Source organism: Pithys albifrons, chromosome 9 (genome assembly GCF_047495875.1).
Source record: "Pithys albifrons albifrons isolate INPA30051 chromosome 9, PitAlb_v1, whole genome shotgun sequence".
NCBI classification, from domain to species: Eukaryota; Metazoa; Chordata; class Aves; order Passeriformes; family Thamnophilidae; genus Pithys; species Pithys albifrons.
The window spans coordinates 28,772,120-28,788,225 of NC_092466.1; the positions used below are offsets into that span (position 1 = coordinate 28,772,120).

Genomic DNA, 16,106 nt, shown 5'->3' on the forward strand with positions numbered 1-16,106 from the left:
GACATAAATGAGTTTAATTTATCCTCTGTTAGTCATGGGAAATTCCATCATGACCATGAATCCCCTGTGGTTTAGATTACTCTGTACAGGGAGTCTGCAAAGACTGGAAATACTGCTGAAAATATGCACCTATCCCAGGGGTATGAGGTGTGTGAGAGCTTTCAAATGGCATCCAATTACTAGCATTAGACTGCAAAATTCTCTAAATTAGAGTGAGTTAGGTAGCCCAGGTTTTACATTAGAAACAGATTTAATTTAATTCAAACTTTTAGCTTCATATCAAAATACAAACTATTTCCTAACAGTTTCTTGGTGCCATTTCCTCACTCTGACCATGTTCTTCACTTTTTGATTCTCAGGACAAACTTTTATGTCGTCAAGAACTTCACAGAGCCTCCAAGTGTTTTGAGCTCTCACAGTGTCCCTGGTTTTCTTTGTCCAACAGATCAGTTAGTCACCAAGTAAGACTATGCAAAACTCAAACTGGTTTAACTCTCCATTTTACTCTTCAGGTTTAAATATGCTCATTAGTAGCTCTGATCAAGAGTACTCACAGGAAAACAATGTTCTCACTTTTTGTATTCAAATTATGAATTTTAAAGTTTGTAACCTGTTTTCAGAGGCTCCTCAATAACTGAGTCAGGTGGTGAGATACAGATGAGCTTGTGAGCCTCCTCTGAAACACAACACAAACTCCAACCATTTTTCAGATGAAGCTTGTACATCTCCTCATTAGGCCCAGTCAGTTTGATTTTCACTTTCTCTGGCAGCACCCATTGTACACTGGCTTTAGAGAGCATATGTAGAGCGTGTTTTATCTTTAGAAGTAATACCTAAAAGGTGCCAACACATTGGTAGGTATCAAGTAAAGACCAGATTTACTCACAGGATCACTAAACAAATCCACAGTCTTGCATCTAATTGAAAGCCTATCATTTTTCCATTGAGTAAAGTAAATATAAAATTAAGAAACAAGTAATGTTTCTTAACTAGAAGTATTGAGACAACTCTAACCTCTTCTGTGCAGTGAAATCAGCCTCTTAGACTTTTTAATGTTTTACATTTGGGATCCAATGATGGATGGCTATTACGAGTACATGTTGTGAAGCCCTTTTAGGCCTCAGGTTGTAGAGGGGGTTTTGTTCCATTTTTTTTTCTTTTTGAGTTCCTCACCCCCCTGAAAAACTACCAAACTACATCTGCGAGTGTGATGTTCTTCTTTTAATATATTGCTTCTCTAGTCGCACATCCTCGGTTTTCTATTCCACAAGCATTTTGTGAAATGCTGCCTATGAAGTGATGGATTTGGGGGCTGTTTGATACTTGTATCTGCTGCTCGACACAACCTCCGTGGAGCGTCTTTTCCGTGCTGCACGGTGAGTACCACTAATTACAGCCTCAAAGGTGTGCATGTGTTTAAGGCACGTGGGTGGCGGCCCAGCCTGTGGCGGTGGGAGGTGCGGACCGGGCCGGGCCGGGGCTCCGCCGTTAAGTTCCGCGGGGTCTGCCCCGCCCGGCCGAAACACGGCAAACTTTAGCGAAGTCCGCGCAGGGCGGGCTCGCCGCCCTCCGCAGCTCCCGGGGAGGGCCCTGCCCTGGTTCCGGGCTGTGGATGCCCCGAGCCCCCCGAGCCCCGCCCGGGGTGGGGCTGCTCCGCGCTGCCTGCGGCGGGACGCCCTGACCCCTCCTCCAGCACGTTCGAGCGGAGGCGGTGGCGGGTGCTGCCGGGCCGTGCCCTTCTATGCGGCCCAGGCGCGGGCCGTCTGTGCCGCGGGACCCGCCCGGCGGCTGCGGGGCCGCGCTGGGGCCTGGCTGGGCCCGCGGCGCGCCGCGAACTACAGCTCCCGGCGTGCCCCGCGCGCGGGGGCGCAGGCGCGGAGGCGGCGCGGGCGGGCGGGCGAGGCGCTCGGCGATTGGCGGCGGCGCGGGCGGGCGGGGCGCGCGCGGTGACGGCAGGAAGGAGCGGGGGCAAATGGCGGAGAGATGGTCCCGGGGCCCGTCCCGAGCGCGGCGATAATCCCGGCACGGAGGAAGCGCCGCCGGAGGAGGCGGCGCCGGGCGCCCTGACGCCCGCGACACCCCGGGAGGGTCCCGCTGCCGGAGCGGCGGAGGCGCCCCGCCGGCCGAGCGCCTTTTCGCAGGCGGCACCTCGGCCGCCCGAACCCGCGGCCGGAGCCGCATCGGCCGGGCCCGTGCCCGGGCCCCGCCGCCACCGCTGACGCCGAGGTGGGTCCGAGCGCGGGGCGGGCGAGGCCCGTGTGCTTCCCCGCAGGCCGCAGCTGCGGCCGCTGTCCCGGCCGGAGGGGCGAGCGGGGCCGCCCCGGCCCGCGGGGAAGTTGCGGGGCGGGAGTTGAGCCGAGGCGGGGGCGGCCCCGCGTTTGTGCCCCCGGCCGGGCCGCGCTGCCCCGGGCACTTGTGTAATGGGGCCGGTGGAGCGGCGGGGCGGGGGAGGCGGCCGGGCGGGAAGGGAAATGACATCAGGGATCGGGGGGGTGACCCGGTTCCGCTCGCACCCCCCGCCGCAAGGGGAGGGAGGAAAAAAGAAACTGTCACCGTGGGATTTCATCAGCTCCTTCTGCCTTCGTGCATTTAACCTATTTTTCTTTCCTTTGATTATGTAAGAGGAGCGGTGTGGAGAGGAGCGATGAGGAGGGGCGGCTGATGGGCTTCCTGGGGAATTACCCGGGTTTTTGTGTCCAGCTGGCCCTCTGAGTTCACTCTGAGAAATGCGGGACAACTGCCCTTCGGGTTTTTCCATGTATTTACGTTGCTTGCCCTACTCCAAACGTTGCAGCATAATGCAGGAGAGGGTGGCAGGGAGTGGAAACAGAGTGCAGTTGGCCAAGTTTTTTTCTTTCACTCTGACTGAAAAGCAAGAGGAAATTGTAAGTAAATAGTAAAAATCCTGTTCTCTTGATAGTCTGATGTAAGGAGGCACCGATGTATTTCCTTATCTTTAATCCCAGTCTAAGATATGAGTTTATAGCATAGCATTTTTGTGTTTTCCTGATACTCATCTTTTAACCTGTTTACATCATATTGAATATTAGTTTGGGTCTTGATATTTTTATTCAAGCTTCTTAGAAGATGATCTTAATTTCAAAATTTATAAGTTACAAAATGTGGCTCTACTTTTTGAAAATGAAATCCTCTTAACTACAGGAATTTTCTATTTTTTACTCGTGGTTTGCAGTTATTAATTTTATTCTGTTATTGGTTTTGCATAAGCTGGAAATGTAGTGTTGAAACTACTTATTTAAGTACTTTTTATTATATTTGGATTTTGAGGGTTTAGAGGAGGAAAACGTGCTGATAGTGAGTGATTTGGTTTTTTTTCCTGGAGAGTTGTGTAGAAACTTACATACTAATAAATATTTCCCCTTAGCTTCTATAGCTCTAGAAGGTGGCCTTTCTGGTCTAAAATATTTTGGTAGCTGTTATAAATATTTTCAAGCATCAGGAAAATAAAACTGATGATTTACGTTTGTTTTGGTAATTGTTTTCTAAAGTATGGATGGATAGAAAATAGAAAACCAGAGCTACGTGTAGGGGAGAAAAAGAAGAAGTTTGGCAGTGATGTGTTTGGAGCAGCACTGAGTGGGCTGGTGACACTGTGGGGAAAAGGAAGAGATGGGGTTAAAGAGCACTCTGTGCTGGGAGCAGCCAGGAGCGCTCTGCTGAGTGGGGGTTCCCGGCAGAACTCTGATCCGTAGATAAGCACGTGCCTTTGCCAGCCCCCTGCTGAGCCGCTGGGCAGAGGAGCCTTTCCCAAAGGGGTTGTTCCCGTATCTCCTCGACATTGCAACACCGTCTACCTGGTGAACTTCTGAAGTTCAAATTTGATCTTTTTACTTGACTTTACATTTTCTCCCCATGAATTTTCTCCCTGGGAGTTGCTTGGTTTGTATAATAAGTGGTATTTGGCCTGGTCTGATAAAAGGAGACTCTTTATTAGTAAGACTGTTCAGCTGGAGTGAAGTGATAGAGGAACATTTCTGGAAACATTTTTGGCAGCAGCTGGACTGGCACTTTGGGGTGAGAAACTGCAAGTGTTAGGGCTGAATGCTGAAATATGGAAAAGAGACAGTGCACCACAGAAAGACAGTGTACCACAAGTTTATTCAAATATATCACAAGGAGTTATGCTGAACAAATAGATCACGTGATGAGTTTACTAATGCTTACTCTAAATGTTATTTTTCATATACTTTAATATACGAAGGTAGCTCACACTTTAGAAGTTGTACTACTTTGGTTCTGTGGCATAAATAGCTGCCTGCATTTCTTAACGGACTTTTTTTAATGTTATGGGGAAGATTTCAGAGAGAAAGATGGACTTGATTAGATTCAGACTGAGTATAAAAAATTGTAGTTTCCTATCCAAGTTTGGGCCAAAAAGAGAGAAATAGTGGTTTACAAACCAGATAGGGTAGTTTCGGGTTTATGTTATTTGTCCCGTAGTTCAAGTATATTCTTGGGGGGGGGGGCGGGGGGGAACAAAAACCTAGTGGCCTCTTTTTCTTCTTTAGTTAAACAAAAATAGAGATAGAACACACACAAGGAGCACTTCAATGTATTCCTCTTTCATCTGTTCATGCTTAAATGTGAATTGACTGCGGTTGCAAAAGCCAGTAAATAGTAATGCTTTATGCTGGTCTGCTTGGGGTGTTCTCCATGTTCTTAGAAAGGGATTGAGAAGTGTCTTTGTTCCTGTCCCTTCATCAGTCAGGTTTACTCGGGGGAAGAATAGAATGCTGCGTACCAGCCCTGACCAGGACTGGTGCTGGTGGCATAAACCACGTGGTATTACCCAGTAATGCACTTGCTAAATAAGTGTGAGCATGAGAGAAGAACACGGGATGGAGTTGTCATTGTTATTTCTGATTAATTAGTACTTAAAATATCTACAGCAATTCGAAATATTCTGTCAGTTTTTGTATTTAACTGTGAAGAGTTTTTTTAAGCTGAGCTGTACTATTGGGCTCTAGTGGGGAGCTGCATGTTCAGGTGTGGTGAAAATATTGTTCGGTTGTTTCATAATAGCAGTGCCTTTAATACTTGAAAATATAAAATTAGAGCAAAGCAGTAGCAAAAATAATGTCTTAGTAGCCTTTTCTTAAGGATCTGTTGTGCCATTGTTTTATAAATGTGCAAGCAACTGAATAGGGGTTGGGCTCATGACCCTGATGGGTCCCTTCCAGCTCAGCATATTCTGTGGTTCTTTGAATTTCGAGTTACTTTGGTAGAGACTTAAGCAGGAACTTTTGATAAAATGACATTCACATGTGAACAGGTGAGTCTGTAGAAAGAAGCAGATGATGTGTCTGCTCATGTGAAATGTCTGTGCCTGGTGCTTGTAGGCCCAGTAAAGGGTGGAAGTAACAATCAGTTGTACTAAAAGGTTGGTGAACTGATGTTTCTTCTTTCTTTTCCGTCAGAGAATATGAAACAAGAGCCAAAATGACATCCCGATTTGGAAAGACCTACAGCCGAAAAGGGGGAAATGGCAGTTCCAAGTTTGATGAAGTGTTTTCCAACAAACGGACCACCCTTAGTACAAAATGGGGAGAAACCACCTTCATGGCCAAATTAGGACAGAAGAGGCCCAGTGTCAAACCAGATATTTCCGAAGTTCCTAAAAAACCCAAAGCTGAAGACGAGGTAACAGAGGATCCATTTGGATTTGACAGCGATGAAGAATCTCTTCCTGTGTCTTCAAAGAATGTGTCACAGGCTAAAAACTCCTCCCAGCTGGAACCTGGTGAAGCTGCTCAGTCTGAGGACTTCACTCCTCTACTTGAACCCAACAGCAGAATTAATCAGCCAGACAGTGGAGAAAATGTTGCATCCAGCAAGTGCATACCCTTTGACAACACTGTTCCTCTCTTAAGAGAAAAGAGCACAAGCAAAAATGTCGAAGATGGAGAATGCAAGGGCAGCAGTGCTAAACTTGTAACTGCAGGTACGTTTGCTCAGCTGTCCAGGTACTTGTGTTTTCCTCTGATTTTTGCTGATCTACCTTTAGACTTGGTGTTTTTAGGGGATGGTTAAATACTCTGATAAAATTGTGGGACAATCAATTCCTAATTGTAAACAAATGGTAAAGGATACACTAAAAACAGGAGGAAGCATTCTGCATTTTGCACGTTGGTGTGAGATCCCTGGCACTCTGATCCTTGTGTCTGCAGATGGAGATACAGGGCTTTAGATTCAATGCGGTATGTCAGTCCACCTTGAAAAAAATGGAATAATTGTCTTCCTTTTTTAAAATTGACCAGTGCACTTGTAGTTTTTAAATATATATTTTGAAAAGGGATGAGTTGGTGGTAATAGAAGGATTTATTATTAAGTTGCTGGCTTGAATTTAGTACAGGTGCATGGTTACTACCAGGCAGGTACAGATTATAAGATGTCCTATTTCATTATTTGGATGGAAAAAGTAGTTTTCTAAACTTCAGTTGCACAAAGGGTGTTTGTTTGTAATTAACACATCTTTGTCAGTGGTGGGTAAAAAGCTTCCTGCCTATGGAACTGAATTCTTTCAGATGTCTTAGGGACTGTTTTTGGGCTGAGTGTTTGTAAGGTACCTTAATGCTTCTGAGAGGGAATTCACAAAGTCCATGGAGCTGAACATCTCTGTAATTTTATCAAAGTTGGTTTTGGAATGTCTCATGAGAGGTTTTTGTATAATGGGGTGATTAAAGCACCGCTTCTATAATTGGGCAGAAGATCCCATTAGCTGAACCTTGATGAAGATGACACCCACTGACTTGCTCTGGTTATCGAAACAACTTTAATGAGAAGGACTTATGTAACTTTGATTTCTCAGATATAGTTAACCCTAGGATCAGAAATCCGAGTGGACTTGTTCAGTTGTAGTAAATGTACGAGAAGGTACCGAACAGTAAAACATACACATGCTCAGCTATTTGCAATAAAATTCTATTAGTGACCTAATTGAAGAAAAGAAAAATGTTGTTTGAACTGTAGTTGCACAGACGTGTTGGTGGGATGTGTAACTGTCTTTTGATCGTGCCCTTATTTTTGCTGCTGAAGTATTTCTTATTTTCCTGTGGTTTTCAGCAGTTTATCTGTAAGTACGATTCACCTCTAGCCTGCAAATGAAATTTGTGGGGGGTTTAAGTTTGAATATAGTTTTCTTAAGTGATTAAATAAGTTCATCCCACAGTATTTACAAGAAGAAATAATAATGAGTTTCCTTGGTTGTTAATGAGCCATTGAGGCAGAACAGGTTTTGCAGTGAAATAGTTTCCTCATAGAAAAGCTTTGTTAGAACAGTATTTTTCAGGCTGGAAAAGAAAGCGAGAGACCAATGAGCAGAAAATGCTAATTGAGCTCTGAGCATTTACAGGTGCATGAGAGGCCAGGAGGAGCAGATTTCAGCAGTTGCAGTGGGGCTTCCTAGTTCCAGTCTTGTGGAAAACATTAAAATACAGTATTTAGCACAGAAAAACTTTCTAATTTGATGCTTATTTAAATTCTAGAACTCTGTGTTAGACAATATTATGTATGCTATAAATACACAGCTCTAAGTGGGAGGAAGCTGTCGAATCTTGCTGGGTAAGTTCATCAGTGGCTGCTGAGTGTGGTGGCAGCAGTCTGAATGCAGAGGGAGGTTACTCAACAATTTACTGAAGGAATTCTGTTCCTGCATGCTTTTCTGAAATATTTGTTAATGCCTGCAGTTCAGCCAGCAGTAGTGAAGAACGTGGTGGATCATGATCTGATGATTCTGTTCTTTCTGAACCTGTTGCGTTTTGTTGACACCTGGTCAAATGAAGAAAACCCATTTTATATCTACAGAAATGAAATTCAACTGAGAATTAATCTTTGCAGAACATCCTAGGAAGGTCTTTCATTTCCTTGCTCTTATTTGAAGGCTGTAGTCTTGGTGATAGTGTTTCTTTTTGACAGTCAGTGTAAATGAAACTTGGATGGTTTAAGCTGCCATTATGCTTGTGTGTAAACTGATCCAAAACAAATAAAAAATTTCTCTGCCGATGTTGTTCAGAACAAGGAGCAATTAGAGATAGTGGTACAGTCAGCCAGTCTAAAGGTAGGTACTTCAAAGGCTTCTTTGTTGTAGTGACTGGTAAGTTTGCTGGGGAGGCTCTTTCAGAATGGCAGAGTTAATTTGATTGTTTTGGGTTGGGGTTCTGGAGGAGGAGGGACCTTGGAGGAGTGTGCAGGTGTAGTGTATCTACTTCGATATGTCCTCACCCTCCCCATAATTATTTTCCCCTTCCTCATGACCTGCACCAAATTCAACCACGTGGGAGATGGGGAAAGCAAGCAGGAGGAAGAATATTAATATTCCAGTGTAAGAGACTGCAATGTGAGCTCAACCTTAACCCACATGCAGCAGGGTATCTCTGGGTGTGGGAAACTGGGCTATGGTGGTACTGATGTTCAAGAAAAGGCTTGCTAACTTTTTAAACTGCAGTCTGCTGGTCCTTGTCATCACACTGACTGGACAGTGCATGAACAGAGGTCTCCTGCCTTCCTGAGACCGCCTACCATCATTGTATCTTCATGCTTAACCTGCATGGAATAAGGTTAAGAATTAGGGTAAGTTGAAAACTGTGACCTAATGTGGCTGTGCCCAAACTGAGAGGTAGTTAATTCTCTTCCAGTTCAGCCTGCGTGTGCATTCCTTTGGACATTAAAATGAAGGTGATGCAATGTCAGTTAAATGTAACTAATGTTTGATAATGAAAAGCAGTTGATTTTAGAGGGTAGTTTTAGTAGTTTTGCAGCCATGTAACACAGTTGCAGGTTTCTGTCTTTATTTAAAATGCTAGAACTTACTGGTCTCTCTTTTTTTTTTAATAGCCTTCAGCTATGCTTGTAACAATCTCATTTTAAAGGCTTTGAGAAGCTCTTAATGTGGAAAGCTTCTCTTAATCTTACCCTAATGTTGCTTGATCAAGACTTAGTACTGTCTGAAGAAGGTCCATGAGTAATCCTGTACATAACAGGTAATTTACAGATGGGAGTCCAGGTAATGTGAACCAATGAAAGACTGTTTGGCATTAATAGCTACTGCTGGGGCATCTTTGTGAGGCCTGGAGGACTTGGTATGTAGAGAATAAATTGGAAAAAGACCACGCTGGTAATTAACGAGCAAAAATTTAGCAACTTAGAAAGTGAGGTTTTTATGAGAGTCTTAGAGCAGGATAAGGTGAAAACCTGCAAAGAAGACTTACTTGGAACTTTGGAACATTTTTTTAACTTTTGGAAATTGTAACTGTTAAGCTTGTTCTGTAAGGCATAAACCACATCGTATTCCTTGCTGCATTCACCTGCACACAAGCTTTGATATAAAAACACTTAGGTCCTGCAAAGCAAATTTTGAGGTCTTAGTTTTAAAAAAAATTTTGTGGCTTTTGCCTTTTAGAATGTTTGTTAGTTTGTATGTTGAAATTATTGTAGTACAGTTTTTTAGATGAAAATTTCTCACATCTCTTATCTTTACATACCTCGTATTCCTGTTTATGAACTATGAAATATATTCCTTTTTTACCTTATTCTAAGTGAAAATATTAGATATATAATCGGGCTGTTAACAGAGAAGTATTTTAATTGGACATGGATTAAGTCTGGTTTGTTTTAAAGCCTGTGAGTTTATTTCCTGAAAATGTGTTTGCTTGCTGTGGAGAAATAGAAAATAGAATGGCTCAAAATGTTTTTCCAGACTACAGAACAACATAGGAATAGTGTCCTTTCCTGCTGTGTTGGGATTCTAAGTACAGGTTTTATGATTGTTGTCTGGACAGTGCCCTTTGAGGGTTTTTAAGATTAAAAGAACAAATTATTGCATGTAATGTATTTGTGATAACCTCTGCCCCCCCAGCATTTAGAGTAATAATGAAGATCACTCTTCATCATCTTGTCATTTGTTGCTGGGTACTGGTATTCAAACAGGGCTTTGTTCTGGCAGTAGTTTTGCTCTTGGTGCTTTCAAGGAGACATTTGTCTGTTGTATTGGTTTCTTTTGTTTTTCTATGTAGTTCTTAATGGCCTCGGTTTTCACTTGGGGTCTGTGTGGGCGTTGGAATCAAATCAAAATGGCAAATGCAACCCTTGTTAATACCTTGTGCTTGTGCAGTGCAGGATGGGACTGTGCTGAGCTGCTCCCTGGCCCAGGATGAAGGATCTGGTTGTGCTGAGTTGCTGGAGGAGCAGAGAGCGAGCACAGAGTGATGTTGCTGTTGAGATGGAGGTGGTTTAAGTCATCTGGTCTGTTCCTGACAGACTGTCCTGATAGTACCTTGGTGACTGTGTGTGCAAAGCCTCTGCATCCTGATTGTGTGGGTGGGGAGCCCTATCTTTAGAGTGAAGTCTCAACTTCTCAGATGCAGGTTTCTTACATAATTGCATTTGACAACGAGATTGGCCAGGGTGTTCCTTCGAAATTGTTTCAGAGCTTCTGGGGTTTTTTAATGGTGATGTGGACATTTAAGATAATAGTTAGGTTGGAGTATATTGTCTTTCTTCCTCTGCAGAGTTGTTGAATGCCAGTTGTTATTGAAGAAGAATTTCAGTTTAGTCATTTTTCTGTCCAAAAATGGAACAAAAAGTTGGGGAAAACTGAATGAGGTCTGAGCATTTGGCTGTCCTAGGAGACAGCTGGCAGCAACCATGGTTAAAAAGAACTGCAGCTGTGCTGTGGCTGGGTCAAACTGATAGCATGAGAAGGGGAAAGGTCTGCCAGAAAATATGTATGCCCATAGAATTTCAGTGTTATGAAGTTTGTTTGGATGGCAGTAGTTATGATGGGTATGTAGATGGCTGTATCCACAAGTCCTCTCTTCTTTACTTGCCTGTTTTTATGTTTTCCCTTTTTGAAGATATTTGTTGTCCTTCTTTTGCACAGAATTGTTTTGCTGTGTCAGTAGCCCATGTTCAAACTGATGTGATAATTGTTCTCAAATTTTTTTTGTCTTACACCACTTTGATGGTGGCTTGCTAGCATTTTTTCTGGGGTGTTTTTCAGAAGTCTGAAATGACTGAAATTGTGTTTAAATCTCAATGTTTATACTGATTTGCTAAAATAACAATACAGAAAAAAAGACTCCTATATTTAGGAAAGATTCTGATATCCGCAACGTATTTTTCCTGTTGACAGGGAAAGTCATACTATGTATGTCCATGTACAGAGAACATGCAGCTTCTTTACCCTCTATCTGTACCTCCCCTTTCCCATAGAACAGTGAATTTTCCATTCCATACTTTTAAAATCATTCTTTCTTTATGGACTTGTGCAATGATCGGTGAGTTTTTAAAAGATGATACTTTTGACTGCAGCTTAACTTTCACGTTTAAAAAGTTTTAAAATAACTCTGTATTCAAAACAGTCATTCAGTGCTTATAGAAAAAACAAACCCCTGTTAACATGCATATGTCTTAAGTGGACCAAAGTGTGTAGGAGAGCAGAAAGCAGGCAAGGAAGCCATTTCAGGGTTGAATTGCCAAGATCTTATTACCTGTATGGAAAATGTTCTTCAAACTTAGCTCATATATTCTTTTAAGAAACTGCTCTTGTATTCACTAAAGGGTTTCAATGTATAAATATATTTCAACATATAAATATGTTGAATACTGTGTGAATTCAGACTGACTTAGCCTAAGTATACATTTGTTTTAATAGTTATTAGTGCTGTTATGTTATTATATATCCTTTTTTTTTCAGAGAGGCTCACTCTAGAAAAGTTGGTGAAAACAAAAGTTTTTGGCATGTGCTAGCCCCTTGTGTTCATGACACTTAGTTGTGGTTAACTTCCTGTGTCAGCTTCCTCCTGCTGCTCTGAACAACAGATACTCTTTTGAGCTCCCAGTGAGGAAAACGTGTCTGCTTCCTTGGGCTTCCAATCAGGGGTGCAGACATGAAACTGCTCCTTCAGGCCCTGACAACTCTTGTGCTACAAAGTGTAGCAGCTCTTCTGACCGTTGCACTTGAGGTTGTACCAATTCCCGTCTCTTCATGACCATTTTATTTCTAGATTTTTGACCAGATAGTCTTGCTGTGGTGATGTGGAGTTCTTCAAAGCCTAATTTTTTGCTGAAGGAGAAAAGTGTTTTTTCTGTGGAAAGGGGCCTTAGCATTGTTTGCTGAAACTGGAGTTTGTCTTTCATTTGAGGGAGTTGTGCACTTGGCCTGCAGGTTGGGGTGGGCATTGGTACCACACTGCATGTGTGTCTGTAGAGTCACATTATAATTTATATTCTATTGAATGTAGATGGATACAGAAGCAATGTTAAAAAAGTGATGTCTGGTAAGTATGTACTCACCAGAAGAAATACAGCCTTCAAATGAGATTTTCAGAGTGTTGCAGAAGAGTTTTAAGCAAGATTAGAGAGAAGAGTGAGGTAGGAGTGATAGTTGCTCCATCTGTGAAAGACAAGCTGTAAGACTACAGGTGCAACTTGGGAAAAAATACTTACTGGGAAAGCAAAAAGTTTCATTACTGTAAATACACCAGTGTGTCATCAGTCATGATAGGAGAACATGCCAGTTGGAGCTGTCTAAAAATTCTCTGAGGAACCTGTGAAGTTGTCCAGGCAAAAAGGTAAGTAGCTCTAGTATGACAAAACAGAGCAGCTCTGACAAGCTGTGTCACAAATCCTGGAGAAACACTTCTGGCTCCTGGGACCTCTTGTGCAACCTCTTGGGTTCCTGTCCTGGCCATGGGCCCCTGTTCTTGCCCTGTTATGTGCTTATTTTATGGAATAAAATTGTGGGGGAAAAAAAAGAAAAGGTAATTTTTTTCTTTTCACTCTGTCAGTTTCTGAAACCTTTGCAATTTTTAGACTTTTCACTCTCTCAACAAGTCTGTAACTATATGGTGTCTGTTATTATTATTGTGATCAAACTAAATACTCTGTGGGTGAGGAGATATTCCTTCCTTTTCTCATGTAATATACAGAAGAAATAGTAGTGTTTCTGAGGGCTATTTGGGAATGCTTTTTCAGGCATTTTTTCTTAAGGAAAACGTTTTTAAAAAAAGATGAGGTGTGTTACAGGTACTTAAAGGAAAAATGAAGTTGAAATGTGAGACATTTTAATGTCAGAATTGTCAGAGATGTCGAGCTGAAGGATGTAGGTGTCTTACCTCTAAAAAATGTAATTTCTCCTTTTTAAAAATGTTGGGTTTTTTTTAACTCTAGAATTGCATTCTTTTTTTTGTACATGATCTTAAAAATGAAAAGGAAGGAAGTGGTACCACTGTGGCTAATTTTGCTTGTTGCAAGGCATTTTACTGTTTTTGTTTGATGCATAGTATACCATTTGTTCCATCAAATAAGTGAGTGCTTATATTAAGTATGTGTTTTTTAAAAAAAGTTATGAACAGGATGTTATTTTTATAGCCTTTAGTCTGATACAGGTGTAGATACATATTTGTTAAATGTTTAAAGGTTTCTTATTGAAAAAGCAGTGAGATTTTGCCAGCTGTTGCATTCCTGCTGTTTGAATGTGTTCATATATCTAGAGGAATATAAACTCTATTACCTTAGTTGAATTGAATCTCTCGTGTTATCTGAACTTGAAATTTTGTCTCTAGTGGTCATTTTATAAAGGTTACTTGGAACAATAATTATAATCCCTTAACTATTGTTTGACATGTTTGGCAATGTGCATCTGTGTGAAAAAATCTCAGTGTGTTTGGTGGGAAAAAGTAGAAGCTTCACTTTTTTTTAATTTATCAGCAACACTAAAGACATCTGTCTTGTTAAGTGGCATAAACTAGAGCATAACATAAAGTGAGAGGTGTGTATACAGAGGTATGGGAGTGTTTATCAGCTCATGTTCCATTTAGACCTGCCAGTCATGTAGATTGGTTCTCTTATACTCTGGTAATTAAGTTTTAGAGGCTTAAACAGAAAACAAATCACGATTACCACAGAACATTGTTATGGTTCCTGGGGACATTGTGTTTGTACCTGGGCAGGGCTGTGGGGGTGGTGGAAGTTACACTATTGCTGAATTGAAATTACTTGGGAGACTTATTCTGGTATTTGAACCCCAAAAGAGCCTAATTACAATTAAAAATGGGAGGAGAAATTACATGCCTCTCTTGGACTACAGAATATCTTAATAATTCACAATTAGTTCATTTTTTTTCCTAAAGTCATATTAACTTCTGCTGTAATAGTTACTGCTAATAAAAACCATAACTTCTAAAATCAAGGTTATTGGAATTGCTGTTATTGCACACCTTTGGGCAATTATCAAGTAATTTGCAGTAATTTCTGGTATAGAAGCTTCAGTCTGACAGTTACTGACCCACTGATGAGATGAGAACACCGCCTTGACAAAGTATCCTTTGAGGGAGCATTCCTCTAAATGTCCTTGCTTAGTTTGCCACTAATGCATTATGGTGATCCAGTTTAAAAACCAAACTTTGTACCTGGTGTGCACTAAGTTACATATAGTGGTTATGTTTTCCACCAGCCATGCATAATATGGGAGGTGGGTAAACCTCCCTGGTGCAGTTAGTAAGACTTTTGAAGTACTGTGTGTTTAAAATTTTGTTCCCTCAAAATGAAGGGGGAGTTACTGCCACTTGTTTGCTGTTTCAGGGTAACTTGGTATGCTGTATTAAATTACTCACTGAAAGTGAAAAATGAGATGCATCACTTTGTTGGTACTTCTGGAGTCTTCTCAGACACCTCAAGATTCTAAGTTGCTTATGCACGGTGTGTACAAAGGCAACAAAGATGTGCTGCACACACAAAATGTTGCTAGTGGTGTTTGCCTTTTAAGATCATTTCTTGGGAGTGAGGCAGACCAAGCATTGGTAAGGCCATTTGACTGCGATAGAATGGATTTCTTATTTATTAGTCAGCTGAGCTGACCTGAGAAAGTGATCTCACTCACATTTCCAGATGAAGGGAAACAAGGAATTCCAGACTGGAAGCACCACATGTGAGGTGCTACACCTTTAACTCAGTCTGATCAGGTGTTACTGATTGTCAGGTGTACTAATGTCATGAAGTACCTCTGTATTTTTGGTGGTTCTCATAAAGGTGGTGGAGACTGGCATTGAGGAATTAACAACTGACAGAGAGCACTCTGGACTCTGAATCCCAACAACCTGAGTTCGAGTCTCAGTGGGGATTGTCCCCTGGCAGTTAAAGCCTCCCTGCCATCCCATCAGATCTCAGATGCTCAGTAGGGTCAGCCCTGGTCAGTACCGGGTGCTGTGACGGTCCGGAGGACTTCACTGTCCAAGCTCACGTGGCTGTGGCAAGTGGACCTTAGGACTGAAACAGTGGGGCCAGTTCTGTGCATGCTGTGCCTCACCTAAAACATCCACTGCACAGGCTGGAAGGGCATGTGGGGAGAGCCCTGCCCAGACCTTTGTTTGAAAAGTCTGGCCATACATACATACAGTTTCCTTGGGTTTGATTTTGAGTTGTTGCAAACAAGCATGAGAAGAAGGGCAGGTGGGTTGGGCAGGTGTGAAATTAGAGATGGGAATAGGAGCTACTCAGGGAAGAAAAAAAGTGACAACCTCAGTACAGTAAGTACAAAAAAAAAGCATAGTAAGTAGATGGGAAGTGGGATTGTTCTTGTCATGATGCGTCTCTCAGCTGATGTTTTAGTTTGTCCAAATGAGGCTGCTGCAATCAGAGTAGAATGTTTTGTTCCCTTAATAGGTCACAGACAGCTAGATGGGACTGTGTTGCTTGCTCAGACTCCTACAAATATTGGCTAATTTTAGCACCTTCTAAATTATTCTAGTACAATTTGTAGAATACTTTTTAATCAAAATTAACTAAAATTTTTAACTTTTTAATCAAAATTAACTAAAATTCACTCTTAATGAAAATATCTGTTTGACTTTATTATTCCATGGTGAAATATCTAATGCATGTTGGAAAAACGTTTTAAAATAAAAGCATCATCTTAGTTGATGTGTCACAAGAATCATGTTTCTTACAGCGGCCTAGTAGATGATGGCTTTAGCTCTTGGCTGTTGACAGAGGTAACTTCCTGGCAAGGGGATGAAAAAACAAAGTGGCTTCAACTGCTGAACATTGTCAGAACTGATGAATGGGCAGAAGAATTTAGGGAGTGTTTT

The 16,106-nt window shown here is 42.0% G+C and overlaps 2 protein-coding genes across 6 annotated transcripts in view; one reads left to right on the forward strand and one right to left on the reverse strand.

Annotated features, from left to right (window-relative positions):
* The window catches only part of WAPL (WAPL cohesin release factor), a 142,423-nt gene that overhangs the window by 73,034 nt on the left and 53,283 nt on the right, over nt 1-16,106 (forward strand). The window contains exons 1-2 of one of the 5 annotated variants that reach the window (XM_071563909.1): nt 1,358-1,376; nt 5,439-5,962. In XM_071563909.1, the coding sequence (XP_071420010.1) occupies nt 5,461-5,962 (502 nt within the window). In that variant the 5' untranslated portion in view covers nt 1,358-1,376; nt 5,439-5,460. Of the gene's footprint in view, nt 1-1,357; nt 1,377-2,021; nt 2,227-2,539; nt 2,886-5,438; nt 5,963-16,106 lie in introns of those variants that run through there. The other 4 variants (XM_071563911.1, XM_071563910.1, XM_071563908.1 and 1 more) reach the window with 4 other exon arrangements.
* LOC139675457 (proline-rich protein HaeIII subfamily 1-like) lies at nt 1,489-2,478 on the reverse strand. Its single transcript, XM_071563097.1, has one exon. The coding sequence runs from the start codon at nt 2,476-2,478 to the stop codon at nt 1,489-1,491; it is 990 nt and encodes a 329-aa protein (XP_071419198.1).